Raw genomic sequence first — 26808 nt, forward strand, 5'->3', positions numbered from 1 at the left:
AAAAAAACGAGGAAAGCTGACCAAAGGTGTGATTTTCCACCAAGACAATGCGCCAGTGCACAAATTAGCTGTTGCCATGTCAGCAATCCATGACTGTGTTTTTCAACTTCTCCAGCATCCACCCTACTTTCCTGATTTAGCTCCCTCAGACTTCTATCTGTTTCCTGCTCTGAAGAAATGTCTTTCCGGTAGGCATTTCCCGTCTGACGATGACGTCATTGCCGCTGTGGATGATTTTCTACACACCCAAGACAAAGACTTCTACAGAACTGGAATAAAGGCTCTGCATGTTGAAAAATAAATGCATTTGATTTGAATTTCTTGTTTCTTTCTGTGTTAGACTCACTACTTATCAATCACCCCTCGTAGGTTGTTGTTGTTTCTTCAATATTACTTATCTAACTCTGATATCTTTTAATGTATGACCCCACTGAACAACTTTTAGTCTACTTCGATTTTAAGCAAACTATTAAATGAACTAAGTTGTTATTATTACTATATGAGTGAAATCTGGGACAACCCCTTTATTAACAATATAATAAAAAATCGGTATTTAGTACAACACGAAACTATGTTATTTATCAGTTTACACAGTTTACACAAAGATCAAGGCAAAAGAACGCCACTTTGTAGGTGTTGTAAAATAGTTTCCGTAAAGACGTCTGAAGTATAATATGTCAGTCATGTTTTTATACATTACGTTTTCTACATCCGGTAAGTTAAGTCTCAACTTTTCGTTCATGATAAAATACATGCCACCTGGCGGTAATCTGTTGTACATAAGTGTGTAAGACAACAAATTCAAGCTTAAACCAAACAAGATATGTTTACAGACGGTTGAAAAAAGTACAAAAAATATACACGCCTTTCATTCAGCATCAGCTGTGATATGATTGGTCAGTTTAGAATGATGTAACCTATTCAATTACACTGAAGCTTCATAAACTCCATCTTTTTTCTGTATCCTTGGGTTCCAGATTTTAAATGAAAGACGGTGTGGCGTTAACTATCACCCAGAAGGTTTTGTATTCCGATCTTACGTGTAATTGACAGGTCCCCGTTTTTCGAATAACGAGGGCACTCCTACCTTTGATGAATAATAACAGTAAAGCCTATAGCATATTATGTCACATCAAAGACATCATTCAAAGAAGATGTCAAATCCAACCCGCATCCGAAATAACAAAAGTCTAGGTCACATGTCTACGTAATTAAATCTTTAATTATTATTTTTTTTTTCAAGTAAACCCCAAAACGCAAACATACACACAAGAGGGTTAATGCAGCGTATACCATTAAGCAGGTAAGAAGCGTCGATGAGATTTGAAAACATCATTCTATTCTATTCAATTCCAAGTTATAACCTCAGAAACAAATAACCATCTGAAGCCAGTCTATTCTTTACAGATTTGGTTCTTTATTAAATTGGAACATAACACTACATATTTTTAAATACCTATGAACGTCATAATTCGTTGCCCTTTTAAAGAATGTTTATAGTACGATCTTACTTTATACACGTCAATATTACTATATAGATTTATTTTGTCTGATTAAAGTTTTTGACCTTTTCTAGATCCCCGTCGGCTACCAATTATCTCTATTTCTAATTCCGCTATCAATTTGACTTAATTTTACCTCACTTCATTAACCGTTATACATAAACTTCTGGTAAAAAAAACCCAACCAAACTTGTTTTGATTATGTATAGATCAGTTGGTTTAAAATAGAAGCTTGTACTGGCTACACTTATCTGTATAATTATAATATCATACTAATGTAAATACAGTCCCGTTATAATCAAACAGTATACTTATGAAGGAACCCGACATCCCCCACTATCTATCCTGAAAACCACTTTAAATTACAGTTAATTGTATAAAGAACCTATCATAATAACCTTGTAGCGTTTAATTTCCGTCGTGATTAATATCAAGCCATTGTTTTTATACTAAGACCTGTTGACTTCAGGCAATATTTCTCCTCATTCCCACCATAGTGACGATATAGTTTAGATACGAAACTAACGAAAATCGTAACCACACAAATATTGTTTCCTGCCATAATAAGCTAAAATATTAATACTAACAATTTACAAAATTGGTTAGAGATGAAAGATACAGGATATGTTTTCGCGATCAATATCATTAAATAACAGAGAAAAACAATTCTCATCTTTTAAGAAAACAACACCAGACTCCATGTTTATGATCGTATCTTTGCATCACACTCGGATGTCACTTTGTATATCATGCAAGCACGCATTTGATCTTAAAGAATTGTCATGTATCTTTTTAAAAGCCCGAATGCCTCAACAATTCAGACAACTGTTAAATCACATCAAAGAACGGTTGTTATTAAGTAAACATACAGAAATTATAAACGTTTTAACATAATCTTGACTAATTGGTTGTCAGGACACAATCATCTGGGAATTATATTTATGCCACGGTTTAAAGTATATTTTGTAACCTTTACAATAATTCGATCGATGAAAAACAACAATGTGTTTTCATATATTGCATGCTATTCATTGTAGCATACAATTCTGACATTTCTGGTCTACAGGGAACCTAATTATATACATGTATAATCTTGTTTTGAACTTCCAGTCTTCAAATTGACATATCAGATTTGTCTCCACCTACTTCAATAATTATAATGCTAGTCATTTGCAATATTATTTAATTAGAAGGCTAATCAGCATAGGACTTAACTAATTGGAGAAAAACTGATATGATTATAATCCATTCATTTTGGTTATATAGTCTATTGTCTTCTGAAGATACATCATAAATGTATAATACCATTGTGGGTTTCTTACTTTAATCCCCGCAAGTGCACATGTGTCAATAAAATGCTGACTTGAGTAAGGTAAATATAATATTAAGACATAATATCAGGTGACAGTTTGAATCAATAGATAGATAAAACTGACATTTCTAGCTTTAAAATTGTCTGATTGCAAATTGCAAATGACACCATCTATTTTATTATAGTTTCTTTCAAGGCATTCGATCTAAATGGAGAAAAAAGTGATTTCGAGGACATTTGGGCGAATTGACTGTTATGTTGGCTCTCTGGGGATCCTAAACTGTTTTATTGTGGTTTGAGTCGGTACGTGGTTTTGCTCGGTTCCTTCGTATGAGACTAAGGTGAAACTGCATCGGTTACGTTTCTATTTAGTTTCTCGTTTTTGTAAGGCACCAATATTAAAACGTCCAACAACTGATTTTACCCGCTGTGATAAATATTTGTCTTTGTGTAACACTCTGCTAGAATGCTTTTCAACAACGCCAAATGTTTAGATTGTTATAAACACATTATTTGCTTTTTATTTAAATATTTTGTCTCATTTGCTCATAGTTCCACTAAGTATTCTGTTATATTGTGTAGACCTACCATTTTACTTGCAAATATGCTGGGGTTTAGATCTATTAATATACAGCTCGTAAAAATGAGTTTTCAAATCCTCAATGCTATGGATAGATAAATTTACCATAGCTTGGCTGTTGCATCTAGTATTGTCCATCCATCCTCTACCATCCAGCTTCTTTTCTTTTTACCAAAAACTTAATAAATTTATCATTTTCTTTTGTATCAACTTGACTGGTGGCTGTATTGAGATGGTCTGATGACGGGTGCTATGCTTACTAATACAGACACATACACAAACGTGAGAATTTCTCAATTTCTTTATTTGTACCCTTGTTAGGAGGTTTTATTGATGATTTCACTATACCTCCTAGCAACCAATAGCACAACAAAAGAAAGTTAATTATAGGCTGAGTTCATGGATATTTCAGAATATAAAATTTTCAATACAGAAAATTTCACTAGATGGAATCGGGTTGTCTCGACTCAACCAAGGTCAAGTTAGCCTTTTAGGCATAAGAAGGAAGCAGATTCATAACTACGGTTCCTTAATATCCGAATATGGCCTGATCAGTGTCGATCAAGCGCCCCATTGAGACATGCAATAGGCTTTTTATTTACTAGACAATATTGTATCGCTGACTTTGTTTTAATAAGGCTAAAAGTCACATCTGATAATGTGTATACGATCCGCTCTAGACAAGACATCAGACCATCTCTATGTGATAGACGTGTTATTATTGCATTATATTATCTGCGCAGTTCCACGAAAGACTCGCCACAATAACACCCAACATACATTTTAAAAAAAAAACATGCATACAGGATTCAATCAGAACATACCAGCCAAATTGTATATTATGTTAGTAGATCGATTATTGAATCAATTAAATTGTCATGTCTAGTTATGTCATCTATAAATATTTCATCCGTCGTGGATGTCACATATTCCAAATCTAAAAATAATACGTTCTAATTGTGTCCATATTAATTATAGTAGGTCTCTATGTTGGACGACACGTGTGTGTATGTATAGATAAGATACAATAATTAGAAAACAGAATGAGTGCACGTAAATAAACCCTTGACCGTTGAAAATCGAAGAAGAATAGGCGGAAAGAAACGCCGCTGCTCACGAGCAATATTTCCCAACACGTAACGATGGAAAAGATAGGTTGCCAGGCAACGAAACATACGCCCACAGCAGCTAAATCGTCCGGGCAGTCAACAAGAATTGTCACATATTTTTACTTTTTCGGTAATGAAACATTAATAATACATTAAAATCTGATTAAGAGTAACAACTCATTAAGTAATTATCAGAAAACCATTAGAATTGGTTTGGTTTTTTATAAAGTTTGCCCCATGCTAACGTTTAGTATAGGAAACTTTTAACATCATGGATTTAGCTGTTCAAGTCATAAAAATTCATTGCAAATCAATATACTTGTTTGTCTCAAGACCTTAAACTCTGTGTATGAATCTGAAGTCAATCGGATGATAACTTTAGCTTCTAGAGGGTCACAATGTTTTTAAAAGTGATCAGGGGCCATAACTTTGGCAGTAATTATCGGAAATCGTTGAAAATCAATATGATTCTTCGTCTCATGACCTCAAACACTCTGTATCAATTTAAAGTCAATCGGATATTAACCTTGACCTCTAGAGCATCCATAAGATTTTTTGAATTGATCAAGGGCCATAACTCTGGCAGTAATTATCGGAAATCGCTGAAAATCAATAGGCTTCTTCGTCTCATGACCTTAAACACTGTGTATAAATTTAAAGTCAATCGGATATTAACCTTGACCTCTAGAGCATCCATAAGATTTTTTGAATTGATCAAGGGCCATAACTCTGGAAGTAATTATCGGAAATTGCTGAAAATCAATAGGCTTCTTCGTCTCATGACCTTAAACACTATGTATAAATTTAAAGTCAATCGGATATTAACTCTGACCTCTAGAGCGTCCACAAGATTTTTTGAAGCGATCAAGGGCCTTAACTCTGGCAGTAATTATCGGAAATCGCTGAAAATCAATAGGCTTCTTCGTCTCATGACCTTAAACACTGTGTATAAATTAGAAGTCAATCGGATATTAACTTTACCCTCTAGAGCGTCCACAAGCAATTGTGGACGCCGGACGGACGGACGGACGGGGGCGACGACAATATACAACCACATTTCAATGTGGGCGTATAATAAAAAAAGAACATGTTTGTCTCAAAATAACCGAAGTATCACGGGACGTTAAACCCCATTATTACATTGTAAACTGTTGATCAAATATGTTCACCCTACTATACTTCAATATTTGTATGCTACCCAGTCTTATACTGTTAAAATCCCTTGTGATCATCTGTCCTTACCTAGCACAGAAATCTAGTTAGTCTTAACCACACGGCAGTTTTGTACATATTACGCATTCATAAAACTTCTCTAAATAAGTAAATGCCTCAGAATATTTCAGAATGTTCGCTTCCTGACTGTATTCTCTGATTGGCTAATAATACGTAACAAAGGTGCAAACCATCGACATAATCTTCTGAAAATTTTGAAAATCGCGGTGTACTGACGACGAATGGGCAAAAAAGAATATTAGATATTAAAATAAAAGTCAGCGCCATAAATAGATGACACGTGTTAATTAATGACACATGTATCTGTTATCTCTGCTTAGCAGAAAATGCTCATCAACACTTTCGCCAAGTTTGAATATTCGAGCTAAATTAGAAGCAGAGTTATCGAGTCCCAAAGTGTGACAGGTGGACGAACCCATTTTAATAGTCCACCGCTTTCTTCGAAAGCCGAGGAACAAAAATCCGAGTGAATTATATATAGCTTTTAGCCAGATTAATTTTTAAAATGTCGTGATGACAGTCAACTCATTAGTGAAAGGCTAGTGATTATATAATTCCATAAGTGCTAATCCACCCCGCGTTACATTAGCATTAATATCGACTCAAACAATTTAATCGTTAAATAATGAGCTTGCTGTATAAAATGTCATTGCATGTATCTGAAGGCGATTCCAAAATAGTAGCGGAAGCGTAGTCTTATGTTGAGACCAGTTATTGAATTTAAACTCAAGCTTTAGCTCGACTCGACTGTAAACTGATCTGCTAGCAACGTTCTCCATAAATCGTGTTGCAGTCTTGCTGCAGGTAATAACTTCATTGTAACCTTGGATTTGGTAAAAAATAATAATAAAACATTTTGAAGGTCTAACAGCAAGATAAAAACTCCTCGATTTCTTTATTACGAATCAGCGTGATCTAAACCATCTTTTTTACGATGGTCGTAAAATACTGATAGCAAATAAAACGATGTTTGCACAGTTTCGTAAATAACCGCAGACAAAAAAATGGAGATGGAATAGGATATGATTGCAACTTGTAATTGACATGAATTTAAGCTCGCGTTTTTTCTTAAATAAATACTAAATAATGGATTGTATCTGTCACTTCTGGTGATATAACGAAAAGTCGGTGCAGTGATGAATTCTAGAGGTTTATAAGCAAATTGGTCACGAAATCTAATACCCCCCCCCCCCCCACGACAATACAGAAAACAAAAACGAAACGTTTCGGTCTGGTTGCATTATCTATATAGGACAATATTGGTGCCAGTCGTTATCACATATCCTTTCACAGTCCCATAACACAACTTTTGGTCTTCGAATTAATTATTAGTGACCAGAAATTCGCCCATGTATCTGTTATCACCATGTCACTCCATTCAGTTATATAAAGGGATAACTCGTGTTTTCCTTTGCGTTCGTCACTTCCTATTGTTGAAACATTGATTACTCATCTATCGTAGCAATGATCTCTGAGATAAAATAATATTTTGAACGTGTTTAACCAGTTCTATCACATATGTGATAATGACTGGCACCAATATTGTCCTTTAAATCGGTTCATACATATTTTATTTATAAACCGTAGTTAAATGTGTCGTGACATACCCTTGATTTTATTGGTAGGGTTACAAAAAAACCGGATTACTTTAGTTAATAGCGGAGCTTGTCATATATAAATCAATCTAGTCGATTGAGTATCTCTTCGTGTCACCTGCCATGTTTTATGACGACTAGATTTCAAACAATAAGGCTGTTGTTGGCTATATTTTAGGAATAATTTATGTCATATATAATGTAAACAAACAAATATGACAGAATTGTAAACAAACAATGTAGTAAATAATATAAAGCGGTGATTTCTATTTACAGATGTTGACACTTAAAAAAATAGGAGGAAAAAATCCCAATATACAATTTGTTTCGAACTATCAAATGATTTGCTCTTTCGATCCGAGTGTCCTGAACTTTCTTACTGTACTATTTCCTTAAATCCTTGTTTACTTGGATTTTAACTCTTGGTCTCGGGATCCAGAAACGTCTTCTGAAAGACACACGTTATCATCATGGCATGGGTTGTATGTCATGCCATGAATTTGACTTACAAATTATGGTGATAAACTGTGAAGATTACATACATGCAAAGGCCGAAATAAACATATAAATAAACAAATAAATAACGTAATAAAAATACTCAACAAATATAGTGTCGAGTGGATTTTATAAAGAAGGGTTGGGATACCAATCAGTAAATTATAGTAAACACATAGACAAATGTTGAAATGTCCTTTTAAACATCATGTCTAATTTAAGTTCCAGCAATAATGGAGTTTATTACAAAAATATCCACAACGGAACAACCGGCAAGAAAATTTGATCAATATAAATAACATCCATTTCTTATTCTGAATACATCTGTTCAAAAATATTAATAGAGAACTCCATAAACTCTATAAAACCAAAGAAAATATATTCTAATTAGAAAGCCGACAAAGCATTCTCAGAAGAATTCGAACTCTTTCAGCTTATCAATTCACAAGTTTTCAAGTTTATGAAGCTAGCAATCACACATTCCGTGTTGTTCCCCGAATCCCATTGGATTTGATATGACATGAGTATTAGATTGTCATTGATATGCTAATTAAATCAGGAGTCGGGTTACCATTCTTCTGTTAACACTCTTGTAAAAACAGATTCCATTTACACTGGACGTTTTTCAAGGTTTTCAATGATATGGAGCACTATGGAAACCAACGATCGAGCGATATTGCTGATAACCGCTTTTCCAGGCACTAAATGTCAATATTTATTTAAGGAATAAAGAAAGGACTGACATTTTATAGTTAATAGTATTATTATTATTTTTAGTAGTAGTATTATTAGAATACGGCTAATCTACTGTGGATAAAAATAGACAATTGCCAACTCTTTTGTTCAGACAGAACTATATGATTGGATTTGCGGTATGTGCTTTGATTGACAATTTTAATTTTTAATTTTAATCACTGGTTCCAAAAAAAAGGTACACCTATTGTTTGAATATATCTGATCATTGGTATAATACCTGTACATTGGTTTAGTGACCATGTCGAAAAGGCGGGGTGGAATCAAAATGTATCTTATCGTCATTTATCTTCTATGGATGTGACGTTAGTGGAGCGAACAAGTGAAGTGGGGTTTAGCTGAGTTAATAAAAAAGGTATACGCCATGCAATGTGCTATGTGGGACATTTTGCCCGGACAACTGTGTGGTGGCCTATACTCATATTTCGAATTCCAACTGTCAATGGTTTGTTTACGTGCAAGGTAACATGTACACGGGACCTCAGTTTTAGTACCGTCCAGGACGACTAGACACGGATCCTAGCCAGATCCCCCGCCCTACATCACTACGGAAATCACGCTGGAACATCCCAAGTAACTTTACCAGTCAACACCTCATGGTCAGTTTATTTGTCCTTTTTCATTGTCGTTGTTCCGACTGCTTACAAAGTTTTAATTTTTAATGATAAACATTTCGTTTCTGAAATTTATTCATTAATATCTGGACGACAAAGTGCAGATGGTTCAGACACGATCAATGCTCGCCGTTATGGCTTAATGTGTATGTCTTACTGTTTGTCCCGTGTTTGTTTTGCTGTGCAACACCCCTGTGCTCTCTATTCAGTATCAAATATCACTTTCGGGTCATACTTTAGATTAATGGTACCTCGCTCGATTAATATTGAATATCTATAACCGTTTTAAGCAACACCGATTGAATCAATTATATTACCACCGAGACCTTTAATGGGCGATGTTTTTCCTACCTGCATTTTTTGAAAATATTCTGATACCCGAAATAGCTGAAAGACGTCGCATACTAATTTCAAAAACACCTGACACCAGTCATGTCCTAAGGAATATCAACAAGTTGCCCAACAAAAATTTCATTGAAAATCAAAAGATTATTCTCTTTTAAAGTAAACTAGATATTCGATACAAATTTGAACAAAAACAATGATTACAATGCTTACCAAAATTCGCAACAATTGAAAAACTTTTCACGACAGTGATCATCAGATATTGTAGAAAATAAAGACATGCTTCCAATTACCCAGACACTCCAATTTTAAAAAGATCGCGAGTTAATAATGATGTTTTTGATACGAATTGGATCTTGTAAGAAAGTGGATAAAACAGATTGGTGGTGATCATCTGTAACTTGATGAAAATCCACCGCTTTACTGCAGTCAATACAGTCGGTCACAAATGCTTGGTGATAAGTGCAGACTCTGATATCTATCCTAAAGTAATATTTGTACCAAACGAACGAAACCTTGTCCATCTTCGTTAGCGCCCATTTAATTTCATTTCTCACAGAACTCAAACGTTCTGTAGATCTATATACCTGTTCTTAAATGTTGTTTGTTCTTCAAAACATTAAAATGCATTATCACTTTTATAAACGATAAACGTAATAATTTTTAATCATATCAACAACTTTAGACTTCTCAACTGTCATAAATCATTTCGTTAAACATTTTCAAAACCTATTTATGCGAGTCCTAAATTGAAACTTAAAGTGTGTATATCTGAGTGATCTCTTGGCAGATATGTCTAATATTTTGGCTTGAATCGAATTTGGCATGTGAGACATAACTGTAAATCAAACCAAGTCAAATTAAAAATCAGTTTTTTTCCAACGCGCTAGTGTCACTTTAACTTCTGTAATTTTTCACTACGTAACGGGATTAGAACTGATCATCTTTTACTCGTAACTAATTTGCTCATTTAACAGAATCCAAAGGCAGAACTTTTGTTCATTATTCAAGCAATTTAAAGGAAATAAATTCGAGTAACCTGATAGAAGATTCTATTGACCTGCGCAGTTTTTATCTGCTTTCCTTGATTTAGGACAAGGATTACTCCTATCCATCTTTGCTAATGTCACCAGAGGCATTATTCGAATCAATTCAATTTAACACATTCGTGGACTTGATAACTTTGTCCAGAGAGGGGACTATATTTAATTTTTAAATAAGGCACTCGTTAGCTCGGGATCTAGTCTGGGTTCGATCAAAACTGAAGAATTAACTTTGACTTACCGATCGATCTAAGACGACTCTCAGGGTTTTTACTAACACTGATTCATTCTTGTTGGTTGCCAACGTCATGTAGCGATGTCGGGAACCGCCGAAAAGCTTTAAAGAAAATCCCTGATGGCCGTCAACTTGACTGGTATCAGTGCCGTAAGCTGAGAGATCAAAGAAAAGGTTGTGGTATCGCCTTTCAGGTAATGGCACGTTACTAGCGTCTTGACGGTCGATGGCAGCGACAGCACCATAAGCTCGACAGGAATGTTGTATGAATTCATCACTTAATCCTAGTTGTCGAACAGCTTGACCATTAGCCCCATCACACACTATCACCATACGTCTTCCTTCTATACATTCTAATTCTTTTATACTATCTCTTGTAAACTGAAATACAAACACAATTTACATGAATCGGATAGAAAAACAATACAAGGCGCAAATATGCAGCCTGGGGGTTAAAAACCGTTCCAGGGTTTTCTTTGTAAATTGCCAACTGCACCTTGATTATGACGAAATGTCTATGGTGGGGTTGTAAAGATACTTTCCCGCGTACAAACTGTGTGATTTGATTATATATTTGGACTAAAAATATATTCAAACTAAAACTAATTAATCTTATCAAAAATTTGCTTCAACTCCCTGTCTGTCAGATCAATTCATTGAGGGAGGGTCTATGTTTCAGAATATATTTTTCCTTACTTACTGTCCATTTATCATACATATTGAGGCCATGGTAAATTCTTAATTATTTTCTGTCAACTGCCTTTTCCACCGTTTAATTGCAGAGTCTTTTGTACGTTGACACCCCTCAATGTTCCCAAAACCGCCTAACCAGTCCACTTAATCAAGAAATAACAACGGCTCCCTCAGTCAAGCTAGCACACAATAAGCTGACAGACAACAGCCAGTTGGTGGTACCTTGACATTTTTGCCCAGTGTCCCATGGGTGTTTTTCGGGTATTCCAGTATTTTACTAGTATGATTGGGTGTCTATACTTTCCATATATACCAAATTTGTCATTTTTCATTGGAAATAACCACCCGATTAATACTTTCGAGACAAGGTTTCTTTAAAATGTACGAAACAATGTTTAATATGATTAAACGACAAGAAAAATAACGGACTGGTTATTTCAAATTATTTATCGTTGAACTAATGTTACGTTAAAATCCATCGGTGAGTATTTAGAGGCAATGGGTGGGTTGTCGTGTATGGTGCAATGGGTATTCTTAGGTTGTGCTACGCTCACTAATCATTGCAATAAATGATCATGGCTATGCTCTCGTATGACCATTTAAAATGGCGATTCCTGGATTGCATCATATTGTGGCCTCTATATGGGCCATTGGAGATCTCGGGAACAATTTCATCAAGAAAAAATGCCTTCCTCGAGTTGAGCATTGTCAATATACTAGTTGTTATTGAGGTGGTGAATTAAGCCATCGTCTGTTTGGTTCATGTGCAAATACCCCACGCATGGACCAAGTAGGCGATGGCCCAGTCAGGCTTTCCTGTCAAAAGTGTTGTCATAGTTATATTTAATGACATTGTTTAGTGTAACCATTTGCCATTTGCTAATACCATACCACGAAAGACAAGAATGGCAACATTTAAGACTTTTCGGTTTCATACAAACTAAGCATGGCGCTATTCTTATAAACGATTTTGATTACTTTATTCTCACAATCATTAATGATATTATAATGTTAAAAACCTACCATTTTACAGAGAAGAATTCAAAATATGTTAATATTCCGTTGCAATCGGTAAAAAGTCCTGCCATATTAGATAACGTTATTGTCTGAGCATGTTGTAATACACTGTTCTGACAATATCATAAACCTGACGCGTATCTGGTGGAATAAGGCGAATGGTATTCCTATGATGCCATTGTCTTTCCATTTGGCGTCGTGCACTTTTATTATCACTCATGCCAGGAAAGCCGGTGATCAGGTTGTATACTATACTGCCCACGGGCGCAAGAAGAGGCCTCGAGTGTCTACAAATCCATCGGCTCGATTATCGGTTTCGAATATTTATAGTATGTCCTACATATGAACGTTGTAGCTGACGTGTACTCACAATTAAATAGACGAGCCCAGTTTCTGTATGTTGGGTAACTTTACGACGTTTTCTTTACCTTCAAATATCACGGGAAATTGCAGCGATTTCAATGGCTGATAAGTTGCTTAGCAATTATTTACCAGTAGTCATCGATGAATCCGCGACAAAATAAAATCCTAAATTAAAGAAATAACTTGGATATCTGTCTTGCTTGTTTTCGTGCGTATGGGCTCGTTTCGGCAACTTGGATACTTTATTGAATTTCCAAAAACAGTTTTAGCCACAAGACCGATGGGTGGAACAAAAAGTCATAAAAACCTGGCTCAGATTCTGGCCTATAACTAAGATAACTAGAAGAAACTTCGATGTTTACTTCAACAAATACAATCAAATTTTAATGTGGCTCCAGCAATGGGATCGATCGTGTAAAACGCCGAATGACGTCATCAGTGCGTAGTGGAGTAAATCGAATTTTATCACGAAAATCGTGGACAGAAATATGCATCCCATACCCGTTTGATCCGCGTAATTCTATTTTTATAGTCAAAGGCTGAACTCTTCTTTCATAACCAGTCCTCAATACGCAGCCGTTTTGAAGGGGTGAAAAAATATCGTCATTCCCTACCCTATTGGCTGTCGATGAAAAGTAGTGCCCGGAATTTGCACAGCGACTATGGCTCCTGGCCACGTGGGGCCAAGTGTCAAGCTGAAGTCATTTTACAACAACTTATCCGCGATATGAGGGTTGGCTGGAGGTCATGGAAACTACCAAGGAATCCCGAGTGATTCCAGGTTTCATTTCCGGTTCCATGCTTTGTTGGATACAGTCGCTTGTAACACAGATGTATATAGTACCAATGTGCTTAGTTTTTTTTTATTAATATAGTAAGTGTATTTTGTCTCTATACTTATGTATACTTATTTGTATTATCTTTTTGCTAGTTTTACAAAATGCCTAGTCTTCATAGCCCGGAGCAGAAAAAGGTGGGACGTTAAGCACTCATTTCATATACAAAATGTGATATAGCTTGTATTAAGCAGTACATTGATGTTGGAGTTCCAGCACTCTGTACATGCATTATTTGTCATACTAAGTATTGACTCCGCGTTTGATAAATGAGGTAAGGAATCAGGTTAAATACTAGCAGCTTAATGTTCCAACAATTTCAAATCTAATTCAATCTCATTTCCTTTGACATTTGCAGACGACCGACTTCATGTTTATGTATAATATCATTAAATTTCTTGAAAGTAATCGAAAGCCTGGTATTTTATTGGCACAGCCTATAATTTGCTAAATCAAATTTTGAAATGAGAATAACATATAGTATAACCATGTGACGTAAATACTTTGACGTCTGCTTGTTACATAGATTTATACTAGTGATTGATCTCAGGGGACATTGTGATCGAAAATATTCAAGTCACGAATAACACACAATAAAATGACTCTTATAAAACTAACAAGTTTTACACGAATCACGTAATAACCTCATGATAAATATCATGACCCTATTGGGTTTATTCCCTGTCAATAACGATAGATACATTTGCCTAATCAAACCAGAAGCCATAGCGTACTGAAAATTCGCCATAACCATGATGCAATGTACGTATTCTTCGTGTTCTTGACTTTGCCATGATGCAATGAACGTATTCCTCGTGTTCTTGACATTACCCGTTATTCTAATCTACCAATCCGTAATTTGGTTGTTGTATCGTCTAAATAGCGCAATATAATATTAATATGGCACGAACAATTTTACCGTAGTCAACGACGAAAAATCAGCGATGAGACTTTTGCTTATCAATCATAAATCGCACTGTCGTAAAACAAATAATAGGGAAGTTTCGACCATCAACGCTTTTTATCACACGCTGCAAAGGACATTTCCATAAAACTTCAATACACAATCCGTTTTGTCATTTAAGCGGAATTAAACCACGTTAATTCTACATGCTCACTGACCGAAAGAAATATAACTAGCATGTAAGTTAGCTTGTTTTATTATTAACAGTCGAGTCTTAAGTTAAACCCCCTTTATTTATTGATATCAAGGAACATTACTTAGACAATTCTCTCTATAAATTCGAAGACGTTGGCAATAAAATATTTTTTTTACCATCAATGATTCTTTAAACATCTTCAATAAAATGCATAAATTACGGAAACAGTAAATAATTTATTTTGGCTAACTGATCACCACCTTTAACTTCGTGCCAGGTTAACCCGCTTGTTAAATACGTAAACTGCATGTGTAGGTATTCCAAATTACGTCACTGAGTAATTTGAACTTACCTAACAAAATGACTGAATGTGTGCATCGCCTACGAACAAGATGTTTTCAAAACGGATTATGTCTAAATCTAATGACGCATGGATCTTTCGGTTGTTACGTCTTTGTTTTAATAGTTACTGAATGTGAAGACCCGTTTAATGCGCAGTAAGCATCGAACTATTTCCTTTATAAGATCGTTATAAAAGATCACAATGACATGTTTATTTTATTTTTTTTAATTTAAAGATACATTATGGGAGATAAGATAAAGAGATGGCAGTTCTCGCTATGATAGTTAAAAACTAGAAAGTGTAAAGGTAATTTGCTGAAAATTTCAGTCAAATTGATCCACTATGAGCCGAGAAAGAAGCGGGTGAAATTTTTGCATAGTCTCGGTCATCATTACTAAAATCATTAATATAAACAGCATAGTCTCGATTATCCACTTTTTCTGATTTAATTATCAACGGCCGTTAGCGGCATATAAGAATCTAATCCAGTCAACATCGAAGGCTAGCCTTGACATCGAGAGTTTATTATGGTCTGGATAAGTTAATTAATGTCTAATTGATAATTTAGATAACATTTCAGGCCTAAAGAAAGACTTGTAGTAAGCAGATTTTGCTCTTGCATAATGCATGTTTAAATTACTTCTCTTCTATTTAATTAACCTTTAGATTAAAGAGACGTTAATATAATTTCTTTATATTCTTGCTAAATCAACTAAGCAAACAACTTTTAAGTTCAGTATTTAACATAGGGTGGTACCAATTTTATAACACGAATTGTTACCATACAAAAAGTACAACAAATCTATACGCTCCTCAAATGAGACAAATATTGTTTATAAAAAACCCTAATAAAACATGACTGACTCGAGCACTACATCCGTTATTACTTAGATTGGACAATGGTTTTAAAAGCGAAGCTACTGTGTAGAAGAAAATAAAGTTTTAGCTATAATGTGAAATCCGCAAATGAGAAGTTGTGAAAAACGCAAGGATACGCCAGTGCTTCGTGTACTACAACCGGCAGTGCTGCGGACTGTATCCAATACACCACTAACGACGATAACACATATACAGATTAAAACTACAGACGATTCCCCAAAAGTGACTAACGGTCACAATAAGGCGTTGTCGCTCCTCAGGTCGCAGTTATAATTTCATGTATTAAATATTTTACACGATAATATTTCATAAGAAATGTATGTTAAAGGAGGCAAGTCTTTAACTCAATATCATCCAGTCTGCGACATTGCAAACATTGGTCAATTTAAATCAACATTGATGTTGTTATCTTACCGTGAAAAGATGGGCTTCTGATATCCAGTATTTAAGACAAAATGAAAATTTTAAAATTGGCACACGACTCGCGTGCCAAAATGTTTTAGAGGCACATTCGTAATGTAGCGACTAGATGAACGAGGCTTAACGTACCCCGCAGGAGAATACTACAGATGTAGACTTGAATATTCAATTTGGACTCTTCGCGTATTTCGCCGAACATAACAAGGAGCTAAAGAATAGGGATTAAGCTCCTTTAACTATAATTGCATAATATTTAAAATTGGCACACGACTCGCGTGCCAGAATGTTTTAGAGCGACATTTGTAATGTAGCGACTAGATGAACGAGGCTTAACGTACCCCACAGGAGAATACTACAGATGTAGACTGGAATATTCAATTTGGACTCTTCGCGTATTTCGCCGAACGTAACAAGGAGCCAAAGAATAGGGATTAAGCTCCTTTAACTATAATTGCATAATATATTATGCTGTTACTTTAGTATAAACCAAAAGTGTTAACGGATTAGATAGATTAGTGAGATATCAATTCGAACACTGATCATGAATTGTTATTTCAAGTAAAACTGAATAACAATTAAAATATCTACAACAATACGGTATAACACGACAACAATACGGTATAACACGACTACAATTTGTATAACAAATTATATATTTGGTTTCCATCAATAAATCCGGTTTTATATTATTAGATTATGTATGATGTTCCACACCACCTACTTTTCTCTTATATAAAAACCTTGAGGTATATGAATTAGCGCTACTCGAAGTAGCACCAAGACACCATTTAGTAATGGACATTAGTAAAATTGACTGGATTGGACCCATGTTCTCACTAGAAAGTCACTGGTGTTTAAACACAATTAATTCCACCATAGTCAGAACAGTAATAGACAAATTTATTGGTTGGAGAACTCTAATTGACTTAAGGATACCATTAATAACCTTTCTAATTATCCTTTCCACCAGAAGATTGGGAATTGGTAGGACATTAATTGAATAACATTAGATGTATGGGTGGTATATAAATGACAGTTTGTAAAATAAAGGTGACGATACAAAGTCAATGGAAGTTGATTTAGTTCATTCAATAAATAAAAACAAGACTCTGTAAATACCCCAACACGTTTACACCCTAAGATGTACCTACATAAGGCAATGTGTGATATTTTAGTAGTTTGTTTCATGCAAGGGAATTATCAATGTACAACATATTCAGCAACACTCTTTTCCAAAGGTTTTGTTATTTTCTTTTAAATAAGTAAACTTTAAGTCAAAATGTTATGCAACACCTTTTCCCCCCTAACGTCCACTCGACAAAAACTAGGTCATTAACGGACCAATATTATGGTCCAATCTTATTTCAATAAATCGCTTTAGCAGTGGGAGGTAACTTGAGGACCCAGAGAAAACCTACGTACCACCGAGGAATCGAAACCACGCCACTTGACTCAATGACAGACCTTATTATCCATCGCGAAAGCGTTAAATCATTCGCCCACCCAACCCACCTTGAGCTTTATAAGCCCGGGGTTTAGCGATTATCAACAGTAATTCACAAGCTGCAATTATTAATTTCCTGCTTTAAATAATTTGGTTTGCGTGACATTGTCATGATTTTAGTACGTTATAGAGTGTCCCTGGGGAGTATATTTTTTTTTTAACAAATTGATTGGTTTCAGAATAAAACTTGTATATCCGTGTCTTTGAGACAAGAAACTGGTACCTTCCTCTTACTGGAGACTATGGGGCTTAGGTGAGTATGGCGCAAGCTTACTAACCAGAAGGTCCCTGTTCGAATTCGGTGTTGGTCCAAAGTACCTTTGGATTTTCAAAATTGCTACCCCTTGTCAGTAGTATCTCATAGCAAGGCAAATCGTTTACATGTATATAGTCGCGTAGATAGGACGACACGCTGAGGCATGAGTATACAATTGGCAACACTCTAAAGATTCTCCGGGCATTTGATATCGAAATAATAGTAGCGCCGCTGCCCCGGGCAAAATTTCCCGCATTACCCACTGCACTGCATGGCGTATACATGCCAGTCTCCATTAGGCGAAGACGTTAAACACGTTTGCATTTAATTTCACTTCCCGCTTACTACAAAAAGTTATACATTGGTAGTATTTTGTATTGGACCAACAAGTGTGGTCCGAATTTATCTTCCATCACTAGTCACTCTAGTTATTGATCATTCGGTCGTCCTGGAGGTCGGGTGTTCGATCCCTGCATTGGCCGAGAAAGTTCATCCAGATTTTCCGGCGTGGTTTCCCCTTGTCAGTGATGCAGGACGGAGGGCCTAACAAGGACAGCTGTCTAGTCGTTGGGACTCGAAAAACCGAGGTCCCGTGTACATATTGGCGTGCACGTAAAAGATCCCTTGGCAGTTGGAATTCGATATAAGAGTAGGCCGTAGCGCCGCTGCCCGGGCAAAATTTCACTCACAGCACACTGTATGGCGTATGCCCGTCTTCATTAGTCCAGTTTAGGAGCACAACTTTAATCTCAGACATTTGAGTTGTATCCCAACAAAATGTAGACGTAATTATTTATATATCTCTTGGAGGAAAAAAAGGAACGCACTTGGAGACTTTAGTGCTATATCTGTGATAAAAAGAGACATGAAATATGTACAAGTAGCATACTTGGCTAAACCGAGAGTTCAGATTTATCATTCAATAGTTGATGTATTAAACACCTTAAGTATACATCATTCCAGTATATAAAAATAAAGTAGAATGTAATAACGTTTAAGCAAACTATGATTTAACCACAGGCATGGCGATCCAGATTTATCATGGATCTGGTTTGGTGCATATCCCCAAATCTCCAATATGAAAAAGATCTAAAATCTTGAAACAAAAGAATGACGGATCGTAGCAATTTACATGCAATATTCTACCCAATAACTTCTGCTTCAGAAATCCAGTACCAAACTATTGCATAAGTATTAATTAGCTATGTGTATCACGTACAAGACCGAGTCTGCTTACTCTTTTTACAAAACCTAATATCACTTCTCATTTAACGAGTATATATATCTCAAACATTTTATTGTAGTACTATTCTACATGTATTTAATTAAACCGCATGATTTGTGACTTTCCCAGCTTCTTTGATACTGGAGTTATCTTCTGTTTGCTAGTTTCGGCTTCCGAAACTGGGACCAAACTATCGCTTCAGTTAGCTACAAGCAGTAGTAGATTTACTCTTCCTAGAACACCTAATGCCACTTATTATTTAGGGACTTCCGTATATATTATAATGGTGGCTTACAATATATTTGAGATCTTGTATTAAATATTTATTTAGTACCTCTTATGCACGCTCATATATTACAGTCGATGTTATTATGCCCTCCAAGCATCGCGTGTAAGAAGCTTATTAAATGGCTTGACTGAGTGCAAAACCCGACAGGCCCGCAATATATTGGACATTCAATCAACATTTAGCCTCACTTGACATCAGATAGTGTTAATACTAGTAATAATGTTGCCATGTATTTTTCTACATACACTTATAATTACTTCTACGGGTCTTCTATCCATTAATATTCGGCGGTGCTGAATACTTAACGACGTTAAAGGAAACTGTTTCTTTTGATATATCACCTGATCACAAATAACATAGCATTAAATCGCCACTAAACAAATTTAAGAGCTAAAAACCAATAAGAAAAAAACTTGAATGGCCGAACATCGTCAACAATCCAATCTGTCGAGCTCATCGTATAGATGTTATGCTGTGCTCTGAAACCTATTGACTTATATGAGATCTTTTTGGCCAACCCAAATTTGTTTTTAGACTACTGGGGCACTAGTCTATTGATCCCCCAAACAAAAGTAGATCTTTCAACTGATCGGTATTTCTTCCAGAAATAGGGAAGAGATTGAGAGATATTCTGATGAATAATTATAGAGGAAACATACATCTTTCACAAATAACAAGAGCAAGAAACGAGCATGCTCTTCAGGTGGGCCATCACATCCATGGGTCACGTGTAACAGCTAGATAACCCCAAGGACGACATCAGTGGAACTGGAACCGCTGAACGAGAATTGTACAACACTAATTCCAAAAACAGTTTGACATCTATTTGAGCTCTATTACTAATGAATTCCGGCGGATAGGAAATGAAATTGGGTCACAACTCGACAGTTTGAGACGATTCCAGCTGCCTTTATCGACATTTGATGAAAATTTTAACACGATTCAGTAAAATCACTTGAGATGAGAGATCATGTTTAGAGAAAATAAAGCCCGTTTATATGTTTTCTCAATTACTCCGTTCTCAAATGTTAATAGATGTGTCTAGTCAAATTGTTTTATTATCATGGGGTAAAACACTGGACGTGAAGATGTTATTGAAAACTATTTTATCTTTAAACAAGACCCTCTGACAGAAAATAATTGATTTGAACGAAGAAGTAATTTTACTGGAATCACGTACACGACAATCACGCAACCCAACGACTGAGAAATAAAATCGAAGGTGACAGCATTGCCTTAATTAGTCTTCAATTGCTTTTGGCTATTTCTTTAGTAAACGGTGTATCTCGTGTTGTTAAAAAAAAAACCTTCGCTTATTACACGAACACATGTAATTAGTTTTAAAGTATTATAATTACAGCGGGGGGGGGGGAGCTAATCTGGAGGTCCCGTGTTCGATCTCGGTATTGGTTGGGAAAGTTCATCGGGTTTTTTTCCGGCGTGGTCCCCATCGTGTTACTAGTGCATGGCGGGCGGAATGGCAGGGGACAATGTATAGTCGTTCGGATGGGACGAAAACACGATATCCCGTGTACACATCAACGTGCATGTACAAGAACCCTTGACAGTTGGAATATGATGTTCGGGCAAAAATTCGCTCTTAGCACACTGTATGGCGTATGCCCGTCTTCATCCATTTGTAGAACGTTAAATCCCATTTTATTTAGTAAATGTTACTGATACGGGTCCTAATTGTTTATATAGATACACGTGTTTGTTTTTGTATTGGATTTGTCTCAATTGTACATCATTTCCTTGAAAATATAATTCATTGTTCAGTATATAAAATGTGTTATTGTTGTGTTCTGTGTTCTCTTTTAATAATAAATATTACCAGTCTAGTGTCATCTATTCAGAAGAATAGAATCTATAACAATTAAATCATTGGTTCACATTTACAGCCCTTGTCTTACTAAAACATGTTAGTAAATCAACATTCTTCATATGAGGAAGGGAGCCACGGAGGCTAAGTGAGTAGGGCGCTGGCTGGCTATACTTGAGGTCGCGTGTGCGATCCCTGCATTGGCCGGGAAAGTTCATCGGGATTTTCCGACGTGGTTTCCACTTGTGAGTGGTGCAGGACGGAGGGCCTGACAATGGCAGCTGTCTAGTCGTTCGGATGTGACGAAAAACCGAGGTCCCGTGTATACATTGGCGTGCACGTAAAAGATCCCTGGCAGTTGGGATTCGATATAAGAGTAGGTCATAGTGCCACTGCCCGGGCAAAATTTTCCTCATAGCAATCTGCATGGCGTATTCCCGTCTTCATTAGCCCAGTATTGGAGCAGAACAGTAGGGCGTAAACCCCATTTCATTTCATTTCTTATGAGGAAATCTAACTAACCCACGTGTACTGCACTACTTGCAGATGTTTAAGACAAAGAAACATTTTTAAAAATCAGTAGCCAGTTTGGTTCGATACCCTATTTATTTAGGTACAATAACCGCTACTCAGCCTTTCTAATTCTGATAAAATCTTGGGCATGTACACAACATACAATACAGTATTTAATTGGCCCAGGTATATTTATTAACAAGCCTTCTCATATTTTAGAAGCAATACAATAAATTTTACAAAACATCCATCTTTAAGAGGCTGAAATGAATACATTTCTATGAATATATAATCCAAATACATATAGATGTAAAACTGGATTTGTTTTGTAATTCTACTATGTAAAACAGTGAAAATATTGGCACGGTATTTAAATAATGTAAACGGCAGTCAGAAAATCTTTGGGCAATAGTACAGAAATCGCTGCACCGTGTTTTACTTCTAAGTGAGCGTTGAAAAAAAAAATCGGTGAAACTTCCTTTGAGGAATGTAATCATCATTATAATGCCAAAACAACTCGATAAAAACAATATTCTCTTCTATGAACATAATATTTATGAGGAATGATTTTATATCCTAGCACGAGCTATCCAATGCGTTTCGGAAAACATTCGCCATGTCAGTAAAATAAAACATGATATTTATCATGTTCTATAAAATTACTTCACCATGATATCTCATCGAAAACAGATATAATGTATAAAATATAGTACGGTAAGCGAAACATACGCCCACGCCAGCTAAAATTGTCCCATGTCCGTTGTTTTTCTTTTTTAAGTTCAAGGGCAATAACCCATGAAGTAATTATCAGAAATAATTAAAATTTAACAGGCTTTTAAGCAAGCATGTATCGGTAATCAGATTTTCAGGAGGTAACCGTTGCCTTAGGTGATCAAGGGTAATAAATAACTCCAGGGGTAATTACAGGAAATGTTTGAAAAGCAATAGGATTCTTCATCGCAAGATCATTAACACTATGTATAAATTACAAGTGACCAAGGGCCATAATAGTAATTTCCGGAAATCGAAGAAAATCAGTATGCTTCTTGACATGGTTCAAGTCGAACCAATACACCCACTAGATTTTCAGAGTGATCAAGGACAATAACTCCGATAGCAATTATCGGAAATGGTTAAACATAAAGTGACTTCTTCGTATCATGAACTTAAACATCGTGTTTTGATTTCAAGTCAACCTGGTAATAAATTTGATGATAACTTTTAACTCTAGAGCGTCCTCACCCAATTATGTCCAACGCACTGATGGTCCAGCCCGACAGAGGTGACTACAACATACGATCACATTTTAATGTGTGCGTATATAAAAAAATATATCAATTTATTTCCTAGAATACAATATTTATCTACTGTCATTTAAATTTGTGTGTGTTAAAAAAATGGCTAGCTTTTTTATGATTGATGCAAGCTTAAATCCACGATCATCCTCAGCTTAATAACACGACACCGTTTACATAACGAGCAAAAAATTCAACCAAGTTTACATAAGAGCAAAGATCTGTTCCCAATCTTCTTTGACATGGAACGAAGAATGAAATATTGACTTACGCTTTCCAATTTGAAAAGATTATAAGTCAAGTAAATTACATTTCTTTGTGTTATTGATTAGTGTATTGATTGTGAGATCTACAAGAAAAAAAATTGGTTTGTTTAACTCACAAAAGGTTAACTGAGCAGAGAAAAGACTGATTGGCACGATGTTTAGAGACAAGGGAGGCCGCTTTAATCTGCCAAATCTTGTCTTTGATTAAGTAATATCAAAGAATGGAATAGGGTTATGCCTTTTGTAGTCATTTCATCGGGTTATTTTGGGACATATATATCTTTATTCATGTAAAGTTCGAAGTATGCTGTCTTGAATTTCAAACGCATTTACTCCCAAGTGTTTGAACGGGAACGACTTGTAATGGCGTTAGGCCGCTCAGACCGCGCAAGGGGACTGCTACTTATAGCTAGAGATGGAATTGTAAACAATTTTAAAGCAAACGGGTTCAAAATCTCAAAAGTGCTCAATGACTTACAAGGCTCCCAATAGACCAGCTGATTTACTCACAACCAGCGGTCACTGGCCAAATTTAATGAATTCCTGAGCATCGTTTGAGTTGGAGCTGAATGTGGCATCAGCTAACCTATAAGGGGACTATTACAAGATCTTGCCCCTCCCCCCTCCCCACTTTGCTTCGATCGTCCAACCACGCCACTGGGTGGAAGGTAATATATGTAATTTGCTACGGCATACATTTTGATATCCTATATCTATATTTCGGTCATCTATTAATAATAAAATTAGGTATCAATGTAAGAACATAATAAACTATATATTATATATTATAGATATTGTGTATATTATAACCTATATAATATTCAACAGACGATTGTTATTCCAACCTATAAATAGTACTTCATGTAGTACAGTATTCTACTACAGATAGCCATTTCCTCTCACATATAACAATATTTGTATAACAATTTTCAATAATTGATGAAAAGCTTGTAACCTCAGTTATATTGATGGTAGTCATAAAAATACCATACATGCCATAATACATATATTTATGAAAGCATAATCCTGTTATTGTCAGCTATTGTTGATTTATGATTGACAACAATAGGTAGGACCATATAACGACCCACGCCACCTATCTGTAATGGTTTATTTTCCTTTAATGTTATATTGAACATTTTTGGCTTATTTTTTTTTTTAATTTGTGATGAAGATATTAAATTTGCATTATCATTTGAGCCTTTTTTTGTAATTAAAAAACTATTATAGCACATTTAATTGTGTAAACTAAAAAAATTTTTCACATCAATGTGCATTTACTAAGTAAACATAATAGATATTATATTGATATTATAAGGGAGGGGGGGGGGGGCTAAATAACAGGACTTAAAAGTATCTTATAATTTTCTCAGCATGATTTTCATTATTTATACCCATCGATTTTGTGATCCAAATTGGAGAGACTTCCTGTAATTCGCTTTAATGCAATAATTAAGCTAAATGTCGAAATTACTATAATTACATACAATTTATAATTACCCACGTGAATTAAAGAAAAACAAGTAACAAATTCGATTTTTCATCAAAGTACATCTAGTACATGTAGAATGAAGGAAGGGGTGAAATTGGGGTGAAACTATAGGGTTGTGTTGATAAACTTCCTGGTAGCCCGGAACGTTAATAATAATAAATACCACTAGAGTGGAAAAATGAACCATTCTTTTGTCTATACTTCCAACTATTTTAAGATTAATGATTGGAATCACGAACTGTCTACAGTATTAATTGAATTAAGTCTGGCCATCTGATTATAAGTTTAATGCGGTTGCCCACCCTAATGACCACTGTGTATTTTGTTGTTGAAAGTCTACAGGGGATGCTGGCGACAAGAAGTAGTAATGGTGTATGGAAAGGTTAATGGACATATTGATACAAAGTTTGATTAGATTCTTAAATACCACTAACTGTTTCTTTAGACGCTTATCTAAGTTTAATATAACTATTCTGAATTAATAATGAAGTAGATCTTATTTTCCTGATAGACGTTTTTTAATCTGAACGTACATGGATTAATTAACTTCTCCGATCCAATCAGAATATGTGGGAGAAGGGTTGAAAGCATGGGCTTTGTCTGTTGTCAAATTCCTCTTCAGATTATGTGGGAGAAGGGTTGAAAGCATGGGCTTTGTCTGTTGTCAAATTCCTCTTCAGATTATGTGGGAGAAGGGTTGGAAGCATGGGCTTGGTCTGTTGCTCAATTCCTATTCAGACAGGTTCCTAAAAACAACTATTGTTACAGTGATATTGTCTTCCGTTATACATTAATGCTAGTTGTGACATACATGTATTTCTGATTGGGGGATTAATAACTAAAAAATGACCGTGCAACAGAATAGGAATAGACATCATGTTATTTAAGACTATACTGCTAACTGAGAAATCCGTTTACTTGGCATAACAATATTGTATGATAAATTAGTTTGACGATTCTTGAATAATGGTCCTGATTTTGATGACATTATACATGAATTAGACTGTTCTTCTTCAAGATAAATACCCATTTATTCATCGAAAAGAAGTATTTACGCGACTACAAAAATGGTAACTGATGTATTGTTGTTATTTAAGGACAAATATAAATTACTCGCAGTGTCTCGCTTGTTACCTTCAAAGACAAACTTAGTCAGCTTGACGATACTTGATTTATGAGAAGTCATCGTGATTTAAATCAATGCATTCATCATTTACGCACATACTGACAAAAAATCCCTCCCGAGTTCTTCATTATATTTTCATCTCACTAACCAACTAACGTCATAGAGAGCTGGGCATCACGGCGTATTGCGTTATTGTAGATAATGATGATGTGTTACTGGCTCAGCCTAAGCAGATTAACATGTCCTTAAGGTGTTGATTAGAACTATGCTTTCAATGTATAAAATTATTAGTTGCGTGAACTTTTCAAACGTTACATCACTGACATAGTCATGATTGTCTGATAAAAGTAGTTGGGAACTCTTATTATAATCTAATGGCGTCTTTGCCAACAGCTATATACACCATGCATGATACAGTCCACATGGCAAATTCGGGACATATAAAACATATCAAAAAGAGTCTGAAATTAATATTTATATATTTACAGTTTTTCTTTGCAAATAGGGGGGTTGGATGGACGAATGGTTAGCACGTGCGCGCTGTATCATAAGG

The 26808-nt window shown here is 35.5% G+C and overlaps 1 protein-coding gene across 5 annotated transcripts in view; it reads right to left on the reverse strand.

The window, feature by feature from the left end:
• The window catches only part of LOC126815642 (uncharacterized), a 66753-nt gene that overhangs the window by 15500 nt on the left and 24445 nt on the right, over positions 1-26808 (reverse strand). For all 5 annotated transcript variants that reach the window (XM_050541391.2, XM_050541392.2, XM_050541393.2 and 2 more), the window contains exon 3: positions 10823-11197. In XM_050541391.2, coding sequence (XP_050397348.1) covers positions 10823-11197 — 375 coding nt within the window. The remainder of the gene's footprint in view (positions 1-10822; positions 11198-26808) is intronic.

This window comes from Patella vulgata, chromosome 3 (assembly GCF_932274485.2).
Source record: "Patella vulgata chromosome 3, xgPatVulg1.2, whole genome shotgun sequence".
Lineage (NCBI taxonomy): Eukaryota > Metazoa > Mollusca > Gastropoda > Patellidae > Patella > Patella vulgata.